Source organism: Scardinius erythrophthalmus (genome assembly GCF_964197995.2).
Source record: "Scardinius erythrophthalmus genome assembly, chromosome: 16".
Taxonomy (NCBI): domain Eukaryota; kingdom Metazoa; phylum Chordata; class Actinopteri; order Cypriniformes; family Leuciscidae; genus Scardinius; species Scardinius erythrophthalmus.
This window is the reverse complement of record NC_138236.1, coordinates 22,533,710-22,559,872: the sequence shown is the minus strand read 5'-3', so window position 1 is coordinate 22,559,872 and position 26,163 is coordinate 22,533,710. Positions and strand designations below refer to the sequence as shown.

Genomic DNA, 26,163 nt, shown 5'->3' with positions numbered 1-26,163 from the left:
AGCACTGCAGAGACTGAGTTTGCTTGGAGCAGCGTTTACTGTGGACGGAGCTGAGGTAATTTTAACATGTAGGCTAATCTGCACTCATGTGATTGAAGCGTCTTCTCTGTGAAAAAAACAAACAAACAAAAAACAGAGGATATATTTATTTAACTGAATCAAAGCCTTTGTGATTTCACAATGGCACTATGCTATATTACTGTAAATGGTGGGCTCCAGACTGCGAGCAATTGGTCGCATTTTGCGACCATTTTTGCTGCCGGTGCGACCAAATATTTATTTAGGTCGCGCTGGCGCGACCACAACGTTGCCGAGCAGCGAATCCAAACAAAATGAAAGCGGAACGAAAATGCGCTAACTTACTCCTTTATGCTTCACAGACCGTTTATTAGTTCGAATCAATAATAGACAGCGCAGCCCATAGATATAATATAAACGCGTTTATATATGATAGGGAGAACGGGGTAATGTGAGACATCGGGTAATGTGAGACACCCCCTGTATCTAGGCAATGGAACACAATTTTGGTCATTTGACCATTATGTTTTCAAGCCCCTCTCATTTCCCCTTGGCCATGAAGGAGAGGACCTCATGGTGCTGTAGGAAGCATGTTTTTTCACAAAAATATTTTTTTTGCATGTAAAAGTAAATTTTCTTGCTGTCAACTTAATCAACTGTTGTGCCAAAGCAAATTGATTCAGGTAGAAAAACTTATATCATACATGTTGATGAACTACCAACATATAAAACCATGTGATAATGCTAGCTGAAGATAAGCCTGAATTGCTAAGAGAGATCGTTTTTTTCTAAAATGTGGCGGTGGGATAAAGTGAGACAAATGCTGTGGGGTAAAGTGAGACATGAGGCACAAGTTAAGTTTAGTCTTAAACATATTTTAACGTAATATTACATGACATGTTTTATTTTTAATGTCATAAACATTGTAGAAAAGCCATCAAAAAGAGAAGGGGGAAGCAAAATCAGTAGCCTGGGGTGCAGTAGCTGAGGCAAAGAGGTGGAGCACCTTTGTCCCCTTCTCGACAAAACCCCCAAGGTCCGTTTTAGGACCGAGGTCGCTCCGACAAGAGCTCCGCACTCTCCCTGGGAGCCTGCTAGGGAGTAAAGTCAGCATGGGAATCTCGTCCATCTGCAACCTCACAGACACTGTCCGTTTTTGTTTTCGGAGGAGGACCTTCCTTTTTCTCGAGGAGTGTCTCAAGCCCCTGGAGTCGCTTCGCCGTTTACCAAGACCGACCATTCGACAAGCATACGTTTTACCTATGGATCAACCGAGAAGCCCCGGACGGTTCGGGATCAACCGAGAAGCCCCGGATGGTGAACCGCGATGCGCAGGCTCCCTTCACAAGGTGCCTGGGCTTGAGACGACACGGCCACTCATAGGGTGCGTGAGGAACCATCTGCGGGAGGCATCTGGATCGAGGCTGGGAAGGGTACTTTCAAAGTGGGAGGAGGCGCAGGGCGAAGTTCGGCCCTTAAGGCGTGCCAGGGGGGCCCCAACTTGGACCGTCGTTGCTTTAGCAGGAGCACCAGCAGGTGTACAGATCTGACTTTGACCGGAGATGACCCACCCTCCCTGGGGCTGGGCCGGGAGGTCTGTGAGCATATAAGATATTTTTGGACATTTTTACGAGGAGGAATATCCTCCAGTGTGTCTTTCACCCCTAGCTCACCCAGGACGGTGCACGTTCACCGGTATGCACGCCCTGGCACCGAGGGACTGGGTGTCCAAACCAGACCCTATTTACTGGAAGTCTCGCCCGCACAAAGTGCACTTTCTCTGGGCTGGGCCAGGCAGTTTCCCCACCCGATCTGACCACCACGGTTCTCTGGTCCGTGTTCCTTGTCCAAGTGGAGGATTGTCCCTCCTCCACAAAGACCCAAAGGTCTGTTTAAGGACCGACTTTGCTCCAGACAGAGCTCCAGCGGTGGCGGACAAATCCGAATCTGGCCCAGGACAGGCCACCCTCCTTGGGCTGGACAGGGCAGGTCTGAATGCATTCACCTTCCAAATGTGTCACAATATTTTGGACATAGTTCTTTTTTTTTTAGGAGGAATTTCCTCCAGCGTGCCATTCACCCTTATCACGCCAAGGGCGTTGCACCTTCACTTAGATGCGCACCGGTGGGTCATCAAAAAATGCGCTTAATTGACCAATCCCCATGATTCTGTTACTAGTCCGACATTAGTTCTGGAATGTGTGGTTGTCAACCTAGCTGTCAAGATTCTTACTTTTACAACATGTGTTGTTATGGAAGTTTCAGAGTGGAAAAAGTAAGCGTATCAGTTTACCCCCAGCTGGTTCACTTTACTCCCTTGATTTCTCTGGTCTGTCTCAGTTTACCCCTAAGCTGGGGTAAAGTGAGACACAAGACCACTTTTTTAAAAACAATCATATTTTCACTGCCCTTCGTCCTGAATACATTCTAATAATTTCCATTGCTAGGAAACATCCTGAATTAATGGGAAATGTGTAAATTTGACTGATATATCATTTTAGCTCGCTTAGAGGGGAACAAATGTAAAAAATGTCTCACTTTACCCCACTCTCCCCTAGGCGCAGCCTATGAGCGCAGCAGCCCGAACTTGCCAGTCGCGGGCCGATCTCGATCACGCGACACTGTTACTAGGAGATCCAGACTCTGGAGTTCCAGTGAAGAAATCCATTGAATTCGCCTCAGAATTAATAACATAATCGCTGCGAGATCCAGTGAGAAACATTCCGATTCGGCGCAGGGTTCTCTGTTATAAACCATAGATATCAGATCAAACAGCGCTGATGTGGAAACCAGGAGAAACACTGGGCTTTCAGACCACAAATCAGCGACATTCACCATGGATTTAATGTAGTAACTGTAACCATAATGTGACAGAAATAGTCAAACACTTACAAGTACTAACTGTTGGGCTACTCATCTTTTTCCAGCACTTCAAAACTATCATATATAAATGTTATTTTTAATGTGATGACCAACACATTTTTTTTGTTCATCCTTCAAAAATGGTCTTATTTAAACTCTTATTTATACAATTATTTAAAAATAATAAAATAAATAAATTACCATTGTAAACAGTAGGATGCTTATTGGCTATTTTCACTCCCTAATATAATTTATTTCACTCGGTTTGCTTTTTAATTAATATTAAGACATTATGAATGATAATAATTAAAGTTAATTTCATCTACACCCTAAACTAAGCTTAGTGCTTTATTGTCAGCCCCAGTGCTACCAGATATTTTTTTGTAAAACTCAGTGTCTGCGGTGCCGCTGCCCTCAGATGTTAGTCTGGTGCCTGTTAGGGCTGTCAAAATTGTTCAAAAATGACGTTCGAATATTCCCTCTAAAACACATACGAATATTCGAACTATTCGAACATCTGGTTGCGCATTTTGTCAATGACGCGCATTACGTCAATAACAGGACAAATTAATACAAAGAGACATAACTACTTGTATAGGTAGTTAATTTAAGTTTAAACATATTTGACAATGTATTACCAACACAAAATCAAGTAAATAAACTAATGGCCAAGACCGCAGACCTCACTCTCGCTCACTCGCAGGCACTCTCTCCCTCCCTCGCCCTCGCGCTCGCGCTCTCTGCGCATAACGGTTTAAAAATGAACAACAACAATAAGCACGTTGAGTGCTGATCAAGAGTTTTGTACAAGCAATTTAAGGTTGCGACTCTTGTCCCAAATATAGCAGGCTTCATTCAGTGATAGAAACAAATTTATTAACATTAATTGAAGTTTTACAGTATAGAACCGACATTGAACGCTCCGAGCGAGCTGTGCTGTGGTAAACGTGGAACTTTTCTGTTTAACGTTAAATAAAATGAGGCACACAATTTTCGAGATGTGACCTCATGTTGCTAGTGGTCGAATGGTATGCTATCTGTATCTTACATAGATAGCTTGCATACTACTTTATCTCGCGGGAGTCGTGGCTCCACAATTTTACGTTCTACCGACCAAAATCCAAAGTACTTCCAGACATGGCTTAAAATCACTTTCTCTGCTGCGGTCGAGTTGAACTTGGGCTCTGCACTTTCTGCCATCTTCCATGCAAGTCAACTTTCAGCAGTGACGCTGTGCTAGACAGGGCGACCCTGACGAGACAGCGCGCGCGCCCACTCGCAAAGCAGACAGCCGCGCCTCTGCTTCCGCGGGCGTGTTTTTCCATATTCGAAATTCACATTCGAATATTAATTTTCACTTTCGAATTTCTGTTTTTTAAAACTATTCGAATATATATTCGAATTTAGAATATTCGTTGACAGCCCTAGTGCCTGTGAACTTAAAATAAAACTGCACATTGTAATATCTGTACATTTAAGTCTATTTATTATTAAATAATAAATAAATAATTTGTCAGTAGTTATTTTGGGGGAAATTTGAATAATTGCATTGCAAGTTGATTTAAGGTGTGCCCCTAAATTTTCTGCTTGTGCTCCTAAAATTTTCAGTCAGGGGCTACAGCGCTCCTAGTAAAAAAAGTTAGTCTGGAGCCCTAAATATCGCGTTGTCCTAGAAAACTGTAATTCTGCGGTTGTTGGATTCTCGTCTGTGGAATGCACCACTTTCAGTATTTTGCCAATTACTCGAGGGGTAAATTGCAATCAAGGATTTTTTTAAATCGAGTACTTGACTATAATCGAGGAATCTTTACAGCCCTATACTGGTAACATAGTTTTATATTATTAGATCACAAAGAAATGCCTATTTTTATACAATTAAATATATTTTCTCAATAACATATCCAAAAAACATATTTGTGTGTGTGTGTGTGTGTAAGCATGCATTATTGAGTTAATATGGAAAGACTGGTTTGATTTAGCAGAAAACTGGTGCAAATCATGAAGTTTAAAGTGAAAGTGAGCCAATAAGTGGTCTTCTACTGGCTTCTGCTGGCCATTCTACTTATTAATGAAGTCTTTTCACATGTGCTTTAGGATTCATTCATATTTGGAGTAGACACTAAAAAAAATCACTTGTATAACAATAACTATTATAACACAATCATATTTTGTCAGTGTTTATCACTTCATTTGCACTGACACTTCACATAATTGCTAGTAATGTGGTAAATCATGGTAAATCACGCTAGAAACATGGTAAGTCATAGTAAATAATAGTAGAATGTGGTGTATCAAGGTAAATCATGTAAGAATCCTAGTAAATCATTCTAGAACGTGGTATATCATGCTAGAACATGGTAAATCATGGTAAACTATGCTAGAACAGGGTAAATCATGGTAAACCATGATAAATCATGATGAACCATGGTAAATCATTTTAGAATGTGGTATATCATGGTAAATCATGCTAGAACATGATCTTTTCCATCTATGATGTCAGTGGTTACATGCTTGCTAAATAAAACTTAATAACTTTTTATGCTTTTTTGCTTTAAGGCCTTAAAGGCCTTAATTGCTTGAACCCCGATAAATGCTGCTTGCAGCTTTAATTGTATATTGTTTTATTGAATATTAAGTGGAATACATCAAATTGTCTTAACTGTGTCTGCATGTTTAAGTGATTCTTAATTATAGAGGGTATGGGGTGGAATATACGATTTATGAATGACGTGCATCAAAATATTTTGTTTATTTGTGATAATCTTAGCACTTTATTATATTGTCTAACTTGTATTATGACTGATATTTGACGAATTGCTTTGTTCCTTTTTTTGTAAGTTTTGGACAAGCATCTTCTAAATGTAGCCTAGACTAAAATGTAATAATAATAATAATAATAATAATAATAATAATTAGAGTTTCTAACTATAAATGAGTTCACTTAAGACATAGGCTATGTTTATCATAAAATAATTTATGAATGCTTTATTTTTAAGCAAAAATTATGCAAAAAATGTAGGCCTATTTTATCCAAAACTGTAAAAGGTTAGGTTATAGCCTATAAAAATAAAGCATTCATAAATTATTTTATGACAAACATATTACTGTATTACTAAGTGAACTCATTTATAGTTACAAACTCAAATAATAAAAATAATAATAATAATAATTATTATTATTATTACATTTTAGGCTACATATTTAGAAGATACTTTTGTCCAAAACTTACAAAAAAAAGGAACAAAGCAATTCGTCAAATATCAGTCATAATACAAGTTAGACAATATAATAAAGTGCTAAGATTATCACAAATAAACAAAATATTTTGATGCACGTCATTCATAAATCGTATATTCCACCCCATACCCTCTATAATTGAGAATCACTTAAACATACAGACACAGTTAAGACAATTTGATGTATTCCACTTAATATTCAATAAAACAATATACAATAAGATTCGTTAACAACGTGTTCTTTTAAAATGAGGGCGAGCCACAAATCCGTGAGTACAGATTACAAACCCGTGGGAACGGATTGCAAAAGCGTGGGCACGGTTTATGAATTTGTGGGTACAGATTGTAGAAACTGAAGGCACGCTTTACAAATCTGAGAGCGCGGATTAGAAACTCGTGGGTACGGTTTATTAATCCGAGGGCACGATTTGTTAAACCGAGGGAACAGTTTGAGAATTCGTGGGTACGGTTTATAAACTGAGGGGACGGATTGCCAAACCGTCGCCACAGATTGTTTTTTTTTTCCTCCCACAGGTGACTTCCATAGTTTAAAGATGTGCATTATGTATCGTCTACAGTAATTTTGTGATTGTTGTTTTAACGATGTACAAGCAGACATTATTGAGTCTTTATTGAGTCAAAATCGCACCTTGAGAGTCCCAAGCATTTACTGCGTGATGTAGCCTATTAGAATCCATTTATAATGCCAACGTAAATAGTTAAACAGAACCGCTGCACATCTCAAAGCAACACACATTACTGAATGAATCTATGTTTCTGAATTAATCGACTGAGTGAATGATTCAATAATTACTTATAAAGCACTTGCTTCTTTTCCAGATTAATCAGCCATTTTGAAATAATCAACTGAATGATTTAATGACTCACTCATTAAGACAGGGACTACTGGTGGTTTTAGGGTAATTCTACATTACAACGATGTAACAAAAACGGAAAATAAAATTTCCTTTGTTTTTTGCGTACAGAGAGCAAAGTTTTCAAACTGATATGTATTCACATGGATCAGCAAAAACGACTAAAAGCGATGTTATATGCTGCCAGGCCAGTAGTTGGCGATTTCACTTTATTAAGAAACACTATGCACCTATAGACTGCACACGTAATAAGCATGTGCATGACGTCACCGTTTTCACAAAATTTGTTTACACAGCCCTTAGGGGTCATTTACACAACAGCATTTTCAACTAAAAACGGAAAACTTTTTATATGTTTTGGCCGTTCATTTACACGCAACAATGTTTTGGGGCGTGAAAACTGAAACTTTTGAAAACTTTTCAAAGTGCGTTTTTCGGGATCCGTGTGAATGAGGATCATTTTGACTATCGTTTTTGTCTGTATGCGAAAAACGTAAAGGAAAAACTGTTCCGTTTTTAGTACATCATTGTCGTGCAAACGTAACTTTAGTTTCATATTTTAAAATATCAATATATATATATTTTTATATATATGATTTATTTATTGAATTTTTCACAACACCAAAGACAAACAATCAATATAAAAACAAAAATTTATAATATAATAAAAAGCACAAAAAAGTCAGTCAGTCAATTGAGACTGCATCCAGCTGCAGAGATTTAACATGCTCAAAAAAGGGTAACCAAATTCTTGAAAATTTAATCATGGAACCACGAAGGCAGTGTTTAATTTTTTCCAATTTAACAAAAAATAAGGCATCTTTTATCCACCGAGTATGAGAAGGGACTCGAGGACCCTTCCAGTTCATCAAAATGTAACGTCTCGCTATTAGTGTAAGAAAAGCTACCAACTCAGCGAAATGAGATGGCAATGAGTAATTAGGAGGTAAAACTCCAAACAAGCCAATTAGCGGAGAGGGATGGATATTGACAGAAGTAACAGCGGAAAGTGAGTCAAAAACCGACTCCCGGAAAAGAGATAAAGCAGGACAAGTCCAGAACATATGAGTTAGATTAGCCGGTTCTAGATGACACTTGTCGCAGCTTGGATCAATGTCAGGGAACATACGGGCTAATTTACTTTTAGACCAATGTACCTTGTGGACCAGCAAGAGAGACCCAAGGACCAACTAGGACCAAGGAATGGACCGGAGCACTCAACGTTTTAAATAATTTATTTAATGGTACAAAACGACTAACGTTTCGACGCCCATGCGTCTTCTTCAGAGTCAAAAAAACAATGGCAACAATGCACAGATTTAAAAGAATCAAAGCTCCACACATTGGCCACTGGCCTAAATGGGTGTGGTACATCAATTACCCAATCTTATGAAAGCACTCAAGTAGGAAACCCCCCCCCCCCCCCCAAAAAAAAGGAATTAATAATAAATAAATATCTACAGGAAAAAAAAAATTTTATATATATATATAAAAAAAAAAAAAAATTACAATGAAGTCATGTACAAATAAACATACAATTACAACCTCAAAATGCGAACTATAGAAAACATGAAAGTCCCAGTTCCTCATTTAGACCATTAGGTTCAACTGTGTTGAGAGTAAAAATCCAAAAGGCCTCTCTTTGCAGTAAGGACTTAACTATATCACCTCCTCGTTGGGAGGGTACAATTCTTTCAATACCCCAATATTTCAAGGACGCATTGGAGCCATGATTAGCTTTTACATAGTGTCTCGCAATTGCATACTCCATATTCCGATTCCGAATTGCTGCTTTGTGTTCTGCAATGCGTAGTTTAAGGGATCGTTTAGTCTGGCCTATATACACCAAACCGCATGGACATTTCAGCATATAAATCACGTGAGTGGTGTTACAGTTAATAAAAGAGTTGATCGTGTATTTTTTGCCTGACTGAGGATGGAAAAATTGTTTTGTATCATTTGAATTAGAGCAATGGGTACAGTGCCCACATCTGTAAAAGCCCAAAGGAGGAGCCGGCAACCACATAGGTTTTGGTAGAGGATTCATGGTCGTATGAACCAACCTGTCTCTCAGTGAGCGAGGGCGCTTAAAAGTAATACGCGGCGGTTCCGCACAAATATCTTTAAGAGATGGATCGCTCTGCAGGATGTACCAGTGTTTCTTAATAACATGCTTTATTTCTCCACCAATATGAGAGAAATCTGTGGAGAAACAAAGTCTTTGTTTTGAGGCGCGTTTGGTTTTAGTCAAAAGATCTGAACGTTCTTTTAAATCTGTGCATTGTTGCCATTGTTTCTTTGACTCTGAAGAAGACGCATGGGCGTCGAAACGTTAGTCGTTTTGTACCATTAAATAAATTATTTAAAACGTTGAGTGCTCCGGTCCATTCCTTGGTCCTAGTTGGTCCTTGGGTCTCTCTTGCTGATTTTTGTGTCCTGTTCCGTGAGCACCAACCAGGCTGAAGCGCAAGTGACTCCTTTTTACTGCTGTACCTTGTGGACCACTTTACACTGTAAAACCCCGTGGCGAGCACAAACAGATGACGTGTGAACACGTTTCAAAATCGAATGCCATGTTTCTGTCTCTATCTCTACATTAAGATCCCTAGCCCAGGTAATCCGCAGACTATCAGAATCCAAAGGGCAACATGTGAAAAAGGTATTATAAATCGTAGAGATGGCCCCTCTTTGATAAGGATTGATATTTGATATGGTATCAACAATGGTGGAGGGTGGGATCGAGGGGAATCCCAGAAAATGCTTACGGACAAAGTCACGGACATGCAAGTATCTGAAAAAGTGGAACCTTGGTAAGTTAAAAACTTGAGTCAATTGTTCAAAAGAAGCGAATGTTCCGTCAATGTAAAGATGTTTAAAGGTCCCATGACATGAAATTTCCACTTTCTGAGGTTTTTTAACATTAATATGAGTTCCTCTAGCCTGTATATGGTCCCAAAGTTTCTAGAAATTTTAATCGGTGTAAATCGAGCTTTTGCTATCTTTCTCTGCCTTTGAGAAAATGGAAGCTCAATCGCGCTGATCTTGAATCTCCTCCTTATGACGTTATAAGGAGGAATGTTACCTCCCCTTTCTCTTCTTTGCCCGCCCAGAGAATATTTCTCGCCCATGAGAAATGAGCTAGGAAGTAGAACGCGCACGCGCGATTTTAGTTTGTCCACGAGAGATATCATGGCTTTTGAGCGAGCGAAGCATAATAATTGCTCAATAATTGGATGTATAAATGAACATCGAATGGTCAATACAGAGCTGGGCTTGCTGAACGTCGGACAAGTAAGTCAACAAATTATATATAAGTGTGTTGCTTTACTGTTTTTGGTTACCTAGCTTGTTACACGTAGAATGTGGCTGTCACATTAGCTATGCAGCAATGCAGTTACTTGCGCTAATGTAAAGGTAGACAGCATCAAGTTACATATACTGTAACGCGAGTGTTGTACATTTCTTTGTTATTTAGATAAACGCTTTCCTGTTGTTTATATGGTGCGCGCGATATCCGCATGATAAATTACAGACGTTACAGATCTCTCATGAAAAGGCAACAGTAGGTTAGCGTTAGCTACATGATAATAACTATAAACCATCCGAATAAAGTACCGTATCCAGACATAATATTTTAAACTAACCATTCGGAAACGTCCTGCTGGAGCCGCTGAGTTGCAACTTCTTCATCCGTTGCTTCTCCATCCGGATCAGATTCTTTGTCAAACTGAAATGCTTGAACGACTGCGTGTCTTCGTGCCATTGCAATATATCCAACGTAAACAAACATGCATGGTACGGCTGCGCAAGATGGTCATGGCCACACCCACCCTCCACCTTGCGCCGCCTTTCTCCTCCTCATTAGTATTTAAAGCTACAGACACCGAAACGGCCCGTCTGAAGGAAGCTCATTCTGGGACTTGCTTGTAGTGGCTATAATTCTGCACCGAGGCTGAATTTTTGGAAAGAAATTTCAGATACAGTACTAGGGACCACTAAGGACTATATTAAAGCCTACAAAAAGTAGCATGTCATGGGACCTTTAATGGAAATGATCCCGTGGTCCACCCAGGCCGCAAAAGCCTTATCAATGAGAGAGGGAGGAAAGAGGGGGTTAGAATGTACAGGGCATAGAAGAGGTGTTGACTGTAAAGTAAAATGCCGCCTGAGTTGACGCCAGATCTTAAGACAATCTTTAACTATAACATTACTGGAGAAGGTTAAAGGTGATAACGAGAGAGGAAGACACAAAAGAGACGTAAGCGAAGTGCTGCCACAAGCAGCCTCCTCGATCTTTAACCAGGGTGGAGGCTGGTTGTTGGAACAGCACCAGATTAACATATTACGAACATTTGCAGCCCAGTAATAAAACAAGAAGTTAGGTAGTGCTAAACCACCCAGCTCCTTAGTTTTTTGTAAAATGCCTTTCTGTATTCTTGGAGTTTTTCCATTCCAAATAAATTGAGAAATAGTGCAATCTAAAGAGTGAAAGAAACGCTTTGGAATAAAAACCGGTATGCATTGAAAAAGATACAGAAATTTAGGCAGTACATTCATTTTTATACAATTTATCCCACCCGCAAGAGAAAGAGGCAATAGAGACCAACGATGAAGATCTTCGGTCAATCGATCCAACAGAGGAGATAAATTACAGTTAAACAGGTCAGAGTAGTTCTTAGTTACGCAGATGCCCAAATAGTTTAATTGATTTAATGATGTCTTAAATGGCAATTTTGAAAGAGGGTAAGCTATGGCTGCGGAATTTATAGGCAAGAGTTCACTCTTATGAAGATTCAGTTTATACCCCGAAACCTGCCCAAATTCCTTCAGTAGATCTAAAACGTGGGGTATAGATCTGTCTGGCTCAGAGACGAAAAGTAAAAGGTCGTCAGCATATAAAGACAGTTTGTGCACAGCGCCCCCTCTTATAATGCCCATCATTTGACTAGATCTAAGGGCCACTGCCAATGGTTCAATAGCGATGGCGAACAATAAGGGGGACAGCCCTGCCGAGTACCACGTCCAAGGGGAAAATAATCCGAGTAATCATTGTTTGTGCGGACACGGGCCAAAGGAGAAGCATAAAGAAGTTTAATCCACGAGATAAATTTACAGCCAAATCCAAACTTTTTTAATGTATGGAACAAATAAGGCCACTCCACACGATCAAATGCCTTCTCTGCATCCATCGAAATAACCAACTCAGGGGTGGTAGAGGTTGAGGGAGAGTACAATATGTCAAATAGACGCCTGACATTGTGAAAAGAGTGCCTTCCCTTGACAAACCCTGTTTGATCTGTAGAAATGATTGAAGGCAAAACAGCCTCTAGACGCCTTGCCAGCATTTTAGCTAATATTTTAACATCCGCACATATTAAAGAAATAGGGCGATAGTTACTACAGAGAAGGGGATCCTTGCCTTTCTTCAATAAAAGTGAAATGGTGGCCTGTCTTAAAGTAGGAGGGAGTATGCCGCATTGTAAAGATTCGTTAAACATATTTAGCAGCAGTGGGGAAAGTTTATCTGTAAATGCTTTAAAAAATTCAATAGGAAAACCATCAGGCCCCGGACATTTCCCATTCTGCATGGAGTGTAACGCATCTATAATTTTCTACCGTAAAAAGCTCATCCATCCTAGAAGATGTCTTGGGGTCAATGGAAGCAATGTTTAGGGGCCCAAGGAAACTATCCAACTGAGCCTCATCAGATGAACACTCAGAAGTGTATAACAAAGCATAAAAATTCCTGAATTGGTCATTAATAGTTTTAGGGTTAATAGTTGTGCCATTGACAGTTCATTTTTAAGATATGTTGAGCCGAGGCAGATTGTCGGATTTGGTGAGCCAATATTTTGCCTGGCTTATCACCAGATTCATAATAGCTATGACAAGACTTAAGTAATGCTTCTATTGCACCGTCGGAAGCCAATATATCAAATTCAGACTTTTTAGTAAGTAATTATTTTATAAGTTCGGGTTCAGGTGCATCCTCGCATCTGGACTGCAGGTCAGCCAATTCCCTAGAGATAGAGATACTCCTTTCAACAGTGTTTTTTTTTTTCCGAAAGGCAGAGAAAGAAATGATCTCTCCACGTAAATAAGCTTTGCATGCCTCCCAAATTGTTGACGCTGACACGTCTGAATTAACATTAGTGGAAATGAAAAGATCAATGCGACCATCAATGTTTTTTATGAAATCCGGGTCAGTAAGAAGAAACGAGTTAAAACGCCACGGGGATCGCGTAAAGGACACACCAGGAAATGAGATATCAACTATGATAGTAGTGTGATCTGAAATAAATATAGGACTGTAGAAACAATTGTTAACAGAGGAAAGCAATTTGTTGTCAATGAGAAAGAGGTCAAATCGAGTAAAAGTACCATGTACGGAAGAAAAAAAAGATAACTGCTTATCACTGGGATTGAAGAAGCGCCATACATCCGAGACAGCATACTGCTCCATAAACAGTTGAATAACTTTAGATGATTTAGATGGAGAGATGGGCTTAGTGGATGAGCGATCGAGTGAGGGGTCAACAGCAATTAAAGTCTCCACCGAGAATAAGGTGACTAGACACTATATCAGGAATTGAAAAAAGATTTTTTTAATAGAAATCATCATTATCCCAGTTTGGGCCGTAAACATTAGTTAGCGTCAGAGAAATGCCAAAAACTTTACCTGTAACAATAATAAAGCGACCGTTGGGATCCGATATGATTTTAGAGACGGACAGAGGTACTGACCTATGCACTAATATTGCAGCCCCACGAGCCTTACTTGAAAATGAAGAATGGTAGAGTTGGCCTACCCATCCTCTACGAAGTTTAAGATGATCAGATGGTTTAAGGTGGGTTTCCTGCAAAAAAGCAATTTTAGCGTTTAAATGTTTTAAGTGATCAAACACTTTATTGCGTTTAACAGGTGAATTAAGCCCCTTCACATTCCAGCTGACAAACCTCAACCCACCACTAGAAGCCAACTTGGCATTACAGTTTAACATAGAAAGGATATGTTAGAGGTGATATAATCCAACAAATCTGCACCCATGACAGATTCACAGCAGCAGAAGAGAGGGAGGAGCAGGCAGCACACAAAATTAAAGAAAAAAGAAAAAAAGACGGAAACACACACACACACACACACACACACACACACACACACACACAGAGCACAAGAAACCAAACCACACACACACACACACACACACACACACACACACACAAAAAAAAAAAAAAAAAAACATACTAACCCCAACCCGGTTGCTGTAGAGAACAAAAACAATAGGTTACTGTCGTAACCCCGGTTCTCTGAAACATCGAGTGGAGAGATCCACCTATGGGAAGGGCATCCTGTACCTAACCTCTGCAGAAGCATCCAATTGCACCAAGTCTGGCTAACAGACAGAAGCGCGCAGCCAATGCCAGGTAAGGCCACACCCCCTTACCTAAGGCATATAGCTGTCAGGCGCGCTGCTATTCCTCAGTAAGTATATTCGCTTCTCGTGCGGCAAGCGGTGGATCTCTCCACTCGATGTTTCAGAGAACAGGGGTTACGACAGTAACCTATTGTTCTCTTTCATCATCTCGCTTATAGATCCACCTATGGGAGAGACATGGACAGCTCCTCGATTGCCCAATACACTCACAGTGAGGTTCTGAAGGCCAGAGAAGGATGGTCACCTCAGAGAGGCGGTGCCTGACACGTCTCACAAACATGACCCTGCAAGGGTGACGCCACGCTAAACTGCTGTGGACAAGCAGGGCATGAAACATGCATGAGACCCATACATGACAATGGCCCCCGCACCACCAATGCACATAGCTAAACCCAAGAAGGAATGCGAATGCTTGGTGACAGGAATGAACATGGCCAGCCGGCCCATTCACTCCTCGTTGGTTAACCCAACGGGGCTGTGGGAAAGGGCTAAGAGGACCCTACCCCTAGGACCGAGTGTGCCACCGAGGTTCTGGTGACATCCAACCGGTAGTAACGCTCAAAGGTATGAGGAGAGGCCCAGCTGGCAGCGGAGCAGATGTCCTGCAGTGGCACTCCCCTGAACAAAGCCCAAGAGGCGGCTAAGCCCCTTGTGGAATGAGCTCTGATGCCCCCTGGGGGCTGCACTCCCTTTGCTTCATAAGCCATAGTATAGCGTCCACAAGCCAATGTGAGAGGCATTGCTTTGAAATGGGACTCCCCTTGTGCGGGGGAGCCCTTGAAACAAAGAGCTGGTCGCTCTTGCGGAAAGCACTGGTCCTGGTCATACATGCTTGCAGAGCGCGACCGGGACACAGAGCATTCAGCCCCTGATCCTCCGAGGAGGCAAAGGGTGGAGGGTGAAAAGCAGATAGCTCCAAAACCTCCGAAGTGAACACAGGGAAGCATTTTGACATGAAGGCCGGGTTAGGCTTAAGGGAAACCTTATCTCCACTTAGGGAGATATTGGCGCACGAGGGGTGAACCGAGAGTGCATGTAGCTCACTGACCCGTTTAGCAGATGCCAAGGCCGAGAGCAAAGCTGTCTTGAGGGACAGCAGCTTAAGGGAAATACTTCCCAGAGGCTCAAAAGGATAAAGAGACCGCGCTTCCAGCACCATGGAGAGGTCCCACTCTGGAACAGATCTCCTGATGACCGGCAAAGAGCGGCGTGCACCCTTCATAAAACTGCGGGTTAGAAGGTGCTGCCTGACGGTGGAGCCCTCAAAACCCACATGACAGGCTGAAAACGCAGCCAGGTAGACCTTAATGGTGGAAAAGGACCTGCCTCTTTCCATGAGGTCTTGCAGGAAACACAAAATATCAGGCACCGAGCACTGATAAGATGTGAGACCACACCCATCACACCACCCTTCGAACACTTGCCACTTACAGCCATATAGGGATCGTGTGGCAGGGAACTACACTAACCTTTTCCACTGGCGGCACTTGCGCTACTAACTTTTTCAGTTACTGGCGCAAAACATGATTTGGTCGCGCAAATTGTTTATAGTAAGGCGCTCTGGATAATAATGAACAATAATGAAACTGTATTGCATACAGATGTGCTTTTTATTTTACTTGCCATCTTTTAAACCACATGCCTTCTTGTTTTTGTTTTCTTTAACATTTGGTTGGGATAGATTTAGGCTACTGCAATAGAAAATACAGTACACAATAAAGTGCAAAATGGATTTCAACATGCTATGGGTGGCAAAGATGGGCAGACTCCTAAACTCTAAAGTAGTGATGCACCGATGTGAAAATTGTGGCCGATACCGATAATAACCAATATATTGCTGTTATGGCCGATACCGATATCTCTGTATAGAAAACAAATTTACTGATAATCAAATAAAGAGATATTTTCCAAAACACTTTTTTTTTTTTTACTTTAGAAATGACTGATTGGGCACCTTTACCTGTGTTTGCAAAATATGTCACACATAGGACACACATGCATTATTGCATTACATTGCATATAATGTGTGCTGGTCAACTTGTCTAAAATGAAGAAACCCCTAGAAAACAGTAAAAAAAAAAAAAAACAGGAACATTGTGTACAATTAAGATAGGCTACTTAATTTATTATTCCAATATCCAAATATGAAACTAAATAGCACAGGGAAAGGGGCTTCTTATGACGTGCTGTCTTTGCATTTAAACATTGCACATTTTAAACAGGACAGGCATTAGCTGCATAAATGTTAGCCAATACAAACATATAGAAAACAGTTGACAATGAATAGACTGGAGTCCAATAATAGCATAACGAATCACTTATTCTAAAAATAATATCAAGTATAAGTTAGACGAATCCGACATATAGGCTAACGAGGGCTGTAACAGTAAAACGTACGTCATTTAACGAATTTTAAAAACACGGATGGATAATTAAAAATACTTTCTGACATTTTGACAGAAAAAAAACAAACAAGCAAGAGCAAAATTGAAACTATAGCCCGTCAATTTTCATTTTACAATTATCTTCTCTCTGTGTGCACGCGTCCGTGTTTGTGAGAGAGAGAGAGAGCTCGCGCAGCACTGATACAATGGTACGGAAATATTAACGGTCGCGGGGCTGAAGCCAACTTGATGTGTTGAATGCTCAGAGGCAGAGAGCACGTTATAAAACGTATTCTTAAAATACACATTTCGGTTTTAATAAATGCTCATAGTAAATCATAGCATATTGCCTAAAACATAGGTGCAAAAATAATCAGTGATACATTTGCGACCCATTAAAAATTAGGGTCGCAATGGCATTTCAAAAGGTCGCATATGCGACCATTTTGGTCGCAGTGTAGTTCCCTGTGTGGAAACGGCCCTGGCATTCTGAGTAGTGGCGATAACACGCGGCAGGAGTCCCAGTGCATTTAGGTTCGTCCTCTCACGGGCCAGGCCCAGAGAGCCACCCTGTCCGGATGGGGGTGGTAAATCTCCCCGTTGGCTTGGGACAGTATGTTCATGCGAGGGGGGAGGTGCCATGGCTCGGCGTACAACAGAGGGATTATCTCTGCCAGCCACGGGGCTTTGGGCCACCTGGGTGCTATCAGAATGAGAGACAGGCTGTGTTCTCTCACCCTGGCCAGTGTGAAAATGATCAGGCACAGGGGAGGAAAAGCATACAGCAGCACTTTGGGCCATGGGTTGGCCAGTGCGTCTGCCCTGAGGGGCGCGTCCACGTCCTTTAGTCGAGAAGAACATAGGACAATGGTGGTTTTCGCGCGAGGCGAAAATATCTACGGCTGCCTGTCTAAATCTCAACCATAAAATCTCCACTATCTGCGGGTGAAGACGCCAATCCCCTTAGATTGGGTTTCCCCTCGATAGCAGATCCGCGCCTCTGTTCAGAATGCCCGGAACATGAGTCACGCGTAATGACAGAAAAACCCGTCTGCTCCACACCAACAGCCTGTAAGCTAGAGCGTGGAGTTTCAACGAGCCTATGCCGCCCTGACGGTTGATATAAGCCACTGCCGTGGTATTATCGAACCGTACTAGAACGGGATGTCCCTGCAGGCGAGGCAGAAAATGATTCAGAGCTTTCCAAATGGTTAAAGCTCTAAATAGTTCATGTGCGCTGAATGTAGTCTGCTCAGCCACAGACCATTCACCATTCTGCCTTCCTGGGTGGTTCCCCAGCCTGTTAAGGACGCATCTGTCGTCACAACTTTCCGCATCGTAACCGTCCCGAGGGGGGTTCCCCGTGCATAATAGTTCTCGCTCTCCCAATGGCGAAGGGCCGCCGAGCAGGCGTGCGTCACTGTTTCTGAGCGGCAGAGATCGCGAATCGGGCTGAAATGTAGTGACAAAACCCATTTTGTGAACACTCTCATTCTCAGGAGACCCAACGGCACAACTTGGATAGATGAAGCCATGAGACCCTGCAGCCTGAGGCATGTGCGATATTGTACTCTCGCCCCTTCTCTGAACTGAGACAGACAGTCCATCAGGGAGCGAACGTGCTCTTGAGAGAGACGCGCTCGCATGGAGACTGAGTTCAATTCCAAGCCCAGGAAAATGACATTCTGACTGGGAGTCAGATCGTTTTTGCTCGCATTCACCTTGAACCCGAGGGATGTGATGTGCGCGAGCACACGGCCGGTGTCCAGCGACACCTCCTTCGATTTGGCTATGATGAACCAATCGTATATGTAAGTCAGAATTCTCAGCCCTGATAGTCTCAGGGGCGCCACGCCCGCCTCCGCACACAGACAGAAAGTTCGGGGACTCAAATTTCGCCCGAACGGAAGAACTGTGAATTCGTAACAAATGCCTTGGTAGGCGAGACGAAGATATTTCCTGTGTGGAGGGTAGATACTTATGTGAAAGAAAGCATCTTTCAGATCGACTGATGTGAACCAGTCGTTCTGCTTTATGGCACGGGCGAGAGAGCCTTGTGTCACATTCTGAAATTGTATTTCCTCAAATGTTTGTTCAACATTCGAAGAATTCGTTGAAAAGTGGAAATTTTAGTACAAACTGCAGCCGGTAACCCTAGGTTACGGTACGCAAAACCCACTCGGGCGCTGAAATGGCTTGCCAAGCCGCTTCGTGACTCGAGAGTGCCCCTGCTCGGGCCGGAGCGGGGGTGTACGGGCCCAGCTGGTTCATTTGTGATGCAAAGGCGCCATCTAGTGGGCACACTAGAGGCGACATGCAGGGGTTCGGAGGGATTTCCTCTCTCTGCAGTGAGAAGTTTTCTCTGCGGAGAGAGGTCTTCTCTCCAAAATGAATTCATTTGATTCGTAACTTTGTGTGTTTTGTGTTGGGCAAACACTGGGGCCGGAGCCTTTATTGACAGAGTGAGGGGAACATAGTGTGGTGTCCACTGTGCTAAACTTTCCCTCACAAGGTGCCCCCTGAAAGTGGGCGGAAAACACACATATCTCCTGAACACATGAACTGGGCAGTCTTAAGTGCAGGCAGAAAAATAATATCCACAGAGAGAGATACTCTCTCTGTAACGGATTTATTTAATTCGTATGTTTTAAAGTGCTATTTAGTTATGTGTGTGTTTTCTGTTGGGGAACACAGGGGCCGAAGCCTTCCACACACAACGTCCACTAAAAACACACTGCAGGCAGAAAAATAATATCCACGGAGAGAGATACTCTCTCTGTAACGGATTTATTTAATTCGTTTGTTTTAAAGTGTTATTTAGTTATGTGTGTGTTTTGTGTTGGGGAACCGAAGGTGTGTTTGGAAGGTTGCCGAAGCCTTCCACACGCAACATCCACTAAAAACACATGGCTGGGCACTGGGCAGCCGCAACTGAGCTGTGTGAGCCCAGCTAGTTGATTTGTGAGGCAATGGCGCCCTCTTGTGGACGGACTCACAACGTCCGTGAACGCGGGCTCGATACTCCCAACGGTCGAACAACAGGCAGGTCGCTTGCGTTCGGGGCCGCCTTCCTAGGAAGGCATAAATTGAAAGCCTCAACACGTAATCATAACACATCAAGGCCCGTGAGACCGTGTTAACAGTCTAGCGGGACGCTCCAGTTTTAAGAGTTGTTTCCTCAGACTGGGCGGTGGTCTCAGCGCTTACCCGTCGTAAATATTCCTATCCTGGTCGGTGGCGCTCTGTGGAGCTGGCCACACAATGTTGAGACGAACGGCCGCTCGCTCACAAACTTCCAGGAGGATGTAACGTTACTGAGGCAAAGCTGCGTGAGCGCTAGCCTAGGGAACGCTAAAAGGACCGCGTCATCCCCGTCGCCGGAACCGGCCGGTTCGTCAACGAGAGTGAGGTTTTCCCGCGAAGATGTCCTCTTCAGGGAATGTGGATTGGGCTGTCAGCTCAAATATTTAGAGAGGTGGCGCTCTGGGAGTCCCCCGGTAGCGCGTCATCATCACCGTGTCCCCCATCCGAGTCAGAAAGGCCGAGCACGGCGCGCTGGGTCGTGCAACTAAAAGCTGGCTTAGTAAAAAGCTACATGTGCAGCAATTACAATGACCGCAATTCTCCGGGTTCTCCAAAGCTTCTTGAGCGTGTTAAGCCCAAGCAAACCGCGTAGAACGAGAGGGTCCTTAGCGGCGATAAGAGCACCACACGCGGCCGGGCAGGCTCGTCGTGATAGGCTGTTCCCCGGAGAAGCGGCGGTTTAGACGGTCACATAGCCATGGGTGGGCCAGCGGTGAAGAACTCGGAAAAATCCGAGGCGGGCAGCCATGTAAGGAGGAGCAGGTGAAGGACAGCGAGAGCGCGGGCGGCTCCGGATGCAAAAAACACAGCGGATAGGCTGAAGAAACGACTGTCACTCACGTCTGGCAGAGGCTGATCTGGCGATATGTCCTCCTGAAGACTCGAAAGTGAGCAGCGTAACGTTAATCTAACCGAACTGTGTCAGTGCAGAGATCGCGAGAAGTGAATGTCAACTGAGGAATAGCAGCGCGCCTGACAGCTATATGCCTTAGGTAAGGGGGTGTGGCCTTACCTGGCATTGGCTGCGCGCTTCTGTCTGTTAGCCAGACTTGGTGCAATTGGATGCTTCTGCAGAGGTCAGGTACGGATGCCCTTCCCATAGGTGGATCTCGAAACGAGATGATGAAAGAGAACAGCAACGAACACACCTCTGATACAACGATAAGCGAATATTACTACTTCCCTAAAACAATCGCACTGCCCCCACAAACAAGTGCAATTAAACCTTAAGAGAACAAGCTAAACCATATCAAACAACTCGAATAAAACACATTGAAAGAAACAAGGCCTGGACTTATAAGACCCGTGAGGTCATATATGAAGAGGTCAGATGCAAAAACCTCTAAATGCCATCTGAAATTTTCTTATAGAATGATCATTTTTATCAAGCTCATTTATTTAAGTTCAGTAATTTCACTTAAATGGCAATTAATAGGTAATTTTCATTGCCATTTAAGTGAAATTACTGAACTTAAATATACGAGCTTCATAAAAATGATCATTCCAGAAGAAAATTTCAGATGGCACTTAGAGGCTTTTGCATCTGAACTCTTCTTATATAGTCAACAGAAAATATACCAAAACAGCATTCACCTTAAAGCCGGTGTACGGTTCAAAGATGCATGTTATATGAAACTAAATACACAAGACTTATATATAAAAATAAATATATATATATACATATCATATATTACCTATATGCATAAAAAAACGTAACATGCATTTTACCGTCCGTAATAAGGCAGGAAAAAGGTCCGCACCGTTTTGGCAACATCAGCCGCAGACTGAAAGTGCCAATTTGCTAGCTTACGAGTTCTTGTTTAAGTCCTGGTCCTGGATGAATTTAACAGCATCTGAAGCGGACTGGAGCCATGTTTTATCTCCGTTGGGTAGAGAGATGCGCAGTCTGGCCGGGTAAAGAAGTGCCGGCTTGAACCCGCGCTTGTATAGCTCCGTCATGGGACCTCTGCTCTGTATTCGGCGCGCTGCTTCACCGCGTCGGGCCTGTAGTCGTCAAACAGACGAATCGTATGGCCTTTATAAAGCAGGCCGCGGTCTTCCTCCCGGAGCCGGCTTAGGAGTGAGGCTCCGGTGCGCACGATCTAACTCGGGGCGAAGTGAGGACCTCCGCACCAAGAACATCAACAAGTAGTTGAGAAAAGAACGTTGATGGACGAGGACATTAAATCGATTCAGGTAGGTCTATAATCCGAATGTTTTGACGTCTGCTACGTCCCTCCAAAATCAAATCAGCTACTTTGAGTTTGAGCAACTCGTTGCTTTCTGCAAAGCGGAGTAGGCGCCCTCGAGATGCTGAAGTCGTTGGTCAACTGAAGTGGCGTTAACTTCCAGAGAATCAATGCATTGCCCGTGATCAGTAATGGTGGAATGAATGCTGTCCAGTGTAGATACAAGAGACTCGAATGAGAATTTAAAATCAGCCGAAAGGGCCTCTCTGTGTTCATCCAGCAGTGAGCTAAAGTCAGCCATGGAAATGCTAGCCGTTGAAGAACCCTCCTTATCTTTTTCTGCGTGTTTTCCTTTAGCCTTAGACATGATGAAGTGTTCCGAGCACTTACAAACAGTTTATTAAACTTTTGTTGACAGTATAAATTAAAATTCGAAGGTTTGGCAAGAAAATTAAAAATGAGCGCGCGACTATTCTGCACTCCTCATAACCGGAAGTCTCCAAAATAATTTTTATACTTTTTTATTTCAATATTAAAAAAAAATAAAAAAAATTAACACTATAGTCTCATCCTGATTTTAATTATTGGTTAAATGTAAGAATTTAACAAAAGATTAGATTTAATAATTTTAGAAATAAAGGACTTGCTGCCATCTAGCGGTTTTGGTTTCATATTAAAAAAATATACATATTTTTTCCTATTTAAACACTATATAGGGTCTTATTATTCTAACTGAATTCATTTATTAAATGTAAGAATTTAGCATAAAAGATACATTTCAAAATTTTAGAAATAAATTGCTATTATATAGGTAAAAGAAAATCATGTGAAGCAGAACTAACCACAACATAGAATATGAAGAATATGAAAAGTTTTGTGAGACGACAGGCCTAAACCAGCCAAGGTTCCTGGCCAGCACAAAAAAATAATCCACAAATGTCAAGTTATTATTTTTTGTCAATATCGCACACCCAAAATTTGTGATGGTGTGTTTCTGTTTGTGTATGATACCTTCATGTGAATATCCTCTTCGGCCAGGGTGAAGTTCTGGAGATCGTAGTCCCCTGGAGTGTCAGCGTATGTGTAGAGGCGAGTGGAAAAATCACAACTGGCCACTGGCACTCTCACGAAACGGTACTCTATACCTGTGACAGACAAGGATGTGCACCATTCAGAACTAAGTATGCTGAACACAATTTCATTCTCTGTCACTCTCACCGTCTGGGGAGAAGTACTGTCTGAGCAGCTGGTCCTGAGCTCCAGAGGACAGAGACAGAATATTCATAGCTGCCGCATCTGTCATGGCTCCCCCAAATCCTTTAGTGCGCTGGTACTTTTGACTGGAATTCAGAGTGATTCTGAGTGCTAAGATTCAGAAGAGAATGAAGAGAGGGGTTCAGCATTTGACATAATATTAAATAAATATATATATTTAATACTTCTTTCACTACTTGACTTTTCCCTCTTTCCTTAAAGTCACCATGAAATCAAAACTGACAATTCTTATTTTTTATGGAATATTGCAGTATGTATTATAAATGATTAATCTGTGGGCATCATTTTTTTTCTTTTTACATTTCATATGCCCTTGTAATCTTCAATCAAAAAAAACCTCCCTCTTGCAGCAACATTTCTTCTTTGATCTGATGACGTGTTTACTGGCGTGAGGGCGGTGCAACCTGTCACTCACATGACATCACAGCATTCTGTCACACTCTTTCTGTGTGACAGATGTATTATTTTGATACGATGGTCAAATAAATTTAACAATACAATAACTTTAACTTTTATTGATTAATTAATTTATTTTCACCCCAAAATGAAAATACTAATTTTCTCTGTCATTCCAAACCCATAAGACTTCATCTTTAAAGGAGAACTCCGGTCAATTTTAACATTGAGCTAATTTTTTTGTACATTTGGAGTGCTGTCAATACAGAGAACAACGACAAAAATCGGTGTTGCCTACACCGAGTTATTCTATTTTTAAAATTTGCACCCTGTTGACTTCAATGGGGCAAGTACTAAACCTGCTTTTAGCCTCTTAACATCCTTGATGTGTCATTACAAGTGCACAGAAAATGTGAGTGATTCCTTCAGAGTGAACACGAGTGAATCTGACTGCAGTAGATGTGAAAGATATGTATAAAAATGATGTTATTTAAGCCAGCGCAAATACCTGTGTTTACATCCTGTTTTCGGGTGAAGTCCAAAGTAGTCGATTGCCGAGTTCACGCGCATAGGTTTAGTTACCTATGATCACGCGCGTGAACTCGGCAATCGACTACTTTGGACTTCACCCGAAAACAGGATGTAAACACAGGTATTTGCGCTGGCTTAAATAACATCATTTTTATACATATCTTTCACATCTACTACAGTCAGATTCACTCGTCACTCACATTTTCTGTGCATTTGTAATGACACATCAAGGATGTTAAGAGGCTAAAAGCAGGTTTAGTACTTGCCCCATTGAAGTCAACAGGGTGCAAATTTTAAAAATAGAATAACTCGGTGTAGGCAACACCGATTTTTGTCGTTGTTCTCTGTATTGACAGCACTCCAAATGTACAAAAAAATGAGCTCAATGTTAAAATTGACCGGAGTTCGCCTTTAAGGCACAAAATTCTCATCTTTTTTGTCCATCCACTGAAAGTCCAAGCAACCAAAACTTTCATTCACATATAAAATTTGAATGCAAATAGAGTTAATCAAATATGGTAAACACAGAAGCTCAAACGAACAAGCTTGATGCAAGAACCAACTTGGTATATTATCTCGCATCAAGCAATCACGGTTGAGCTTCAGTGTTTACCATTTTTGATTTACTATATGTTTACATGTGAATGAATGAATTAAATCTGTTTACTGTATAAAGTGATCATGTATCTTCAGAAGTATCTTCATATGGATTACTTTTACGATCTCTTTTTGCACTTTTTGATGCATGAAAGTTGTGTAGACTCTCAATGGATGGGAAAAATATCTTCATTTGTGTTACACAGATGAATGAAAGACTTGTGTGTTTGAAATGAGATGAGGGGGTACCATACGGTTATCCGGACCACATACCCCAACCCCGCCCCTAAACCTACCCGTCACTGGGGTTACGACCAACCAAGAGCAGTTGTGGTCACGTGTGGTCCGGATAACCGTATAGTACCGATGAGGGTACTAAATGATGACAGAATTTTAATTTTGGGGTAAAATAACTCTTCAAGACCTACAACATATAGAAATCTCAGTTGCCCACGGTCTCTTAAAGGCGGCATGAAACGAAAGTTGCCATTGTCTTTTCTTCACTATTGTGTCATATATCTGAGTGAAATGGCTTCTCGAACAAGAAAAAATGTAGGGCGGGACTTGATTTTGTCCATCAGGAATTGATTGGATGGTGGTTTGCTGTGATCTCGTGTGAGTGACAAGTTGTCCAGCCCTCACGCCAGTAAACACGTCATCAGAAAACAGATATCATAGCAAAAGGGAGGGGGGTGTTATTTTGATTAAATATTACAAGGGCACATGAATTTTGAAACTATGGGAAAAGAAGAAATCACTAATAATAAGTGCTGCAATATTTAGAATTGTCCAGTTTGATTTCATGGTGACTGTAAGAGCACTCACCTGCACCTGTGCTGTTCTCCTGGAACTGGCCTTGACTCCTCACGAGTCTGCTGCCAGTTTTACTGCTGACATATGACACGAACTGACCGGGATCTGGCAACACAACTCGGCCCACCGAGTCGCAGTTTGTCGCATTGCACGCGCACACAACCGAACCATGACCGAAATTCAATGCTTGACAATCATTACTGTCAGCTGGACAGAGTGACACAAACAAGCAGATACATAAAATAAAGACAGCAGTAGTTAAACATATTTCATATATCACTTATCTGTTTATATTTAGATAATAAACACACCTCTTACTATAATGATCAATCCAGTAAGCAGAATGAAAATAGCTGTTTCTCTCATTCTGTCGAGATTCTGCGGAGATTCTTGTTACATGTAGCCTAACTAAACAACAACACACTGGCATGAAGTTGGTTTAACGTTGGACGTTCGATATTCGCATA

General features: G+C 41.9%; 1 protein-coding gene across 2 annotated transcripts in view; it reads right to left on the bottom strand.

Moving 5' to 3' along the window:
* The window catches only part of LOC308704783 (lysosomal acid glucosylceramidase-like), a 34,247-nt gene extending 8,084 nt beyond the window's left edge, over window positions 1-26,163 (bottom strand). Inside the window, exons 1-4 of one of the 2 annotated variants that reach the window (XM_081389353.1) lie at window positions 26,008-26,163; window positions 25,709-25,903; window positions 23,303-23,449; window positions 23,096-23,229 (exon numbers count right to left, since the gene is read on the bottom strand). In XM_081389353.1, the coding sequence (XP_081245479.1) occupies window positions 23,096-23,229; window positions 23,303-23,449; window positions 25,709-25,903; window positions 26,008-26,062 (531 nt within the window). In that variant the 5' untranslated portion in view covers window positions 26,063-26,163. The remainder of the gene's footprint in view (window positions 1-23,095; window positions 23,230-23,302; window positions 23,450-25,708; window positions 25,904-26,007) is intronic. The other variant, XM_081389352.1, reaches the window with a different exon arrangement.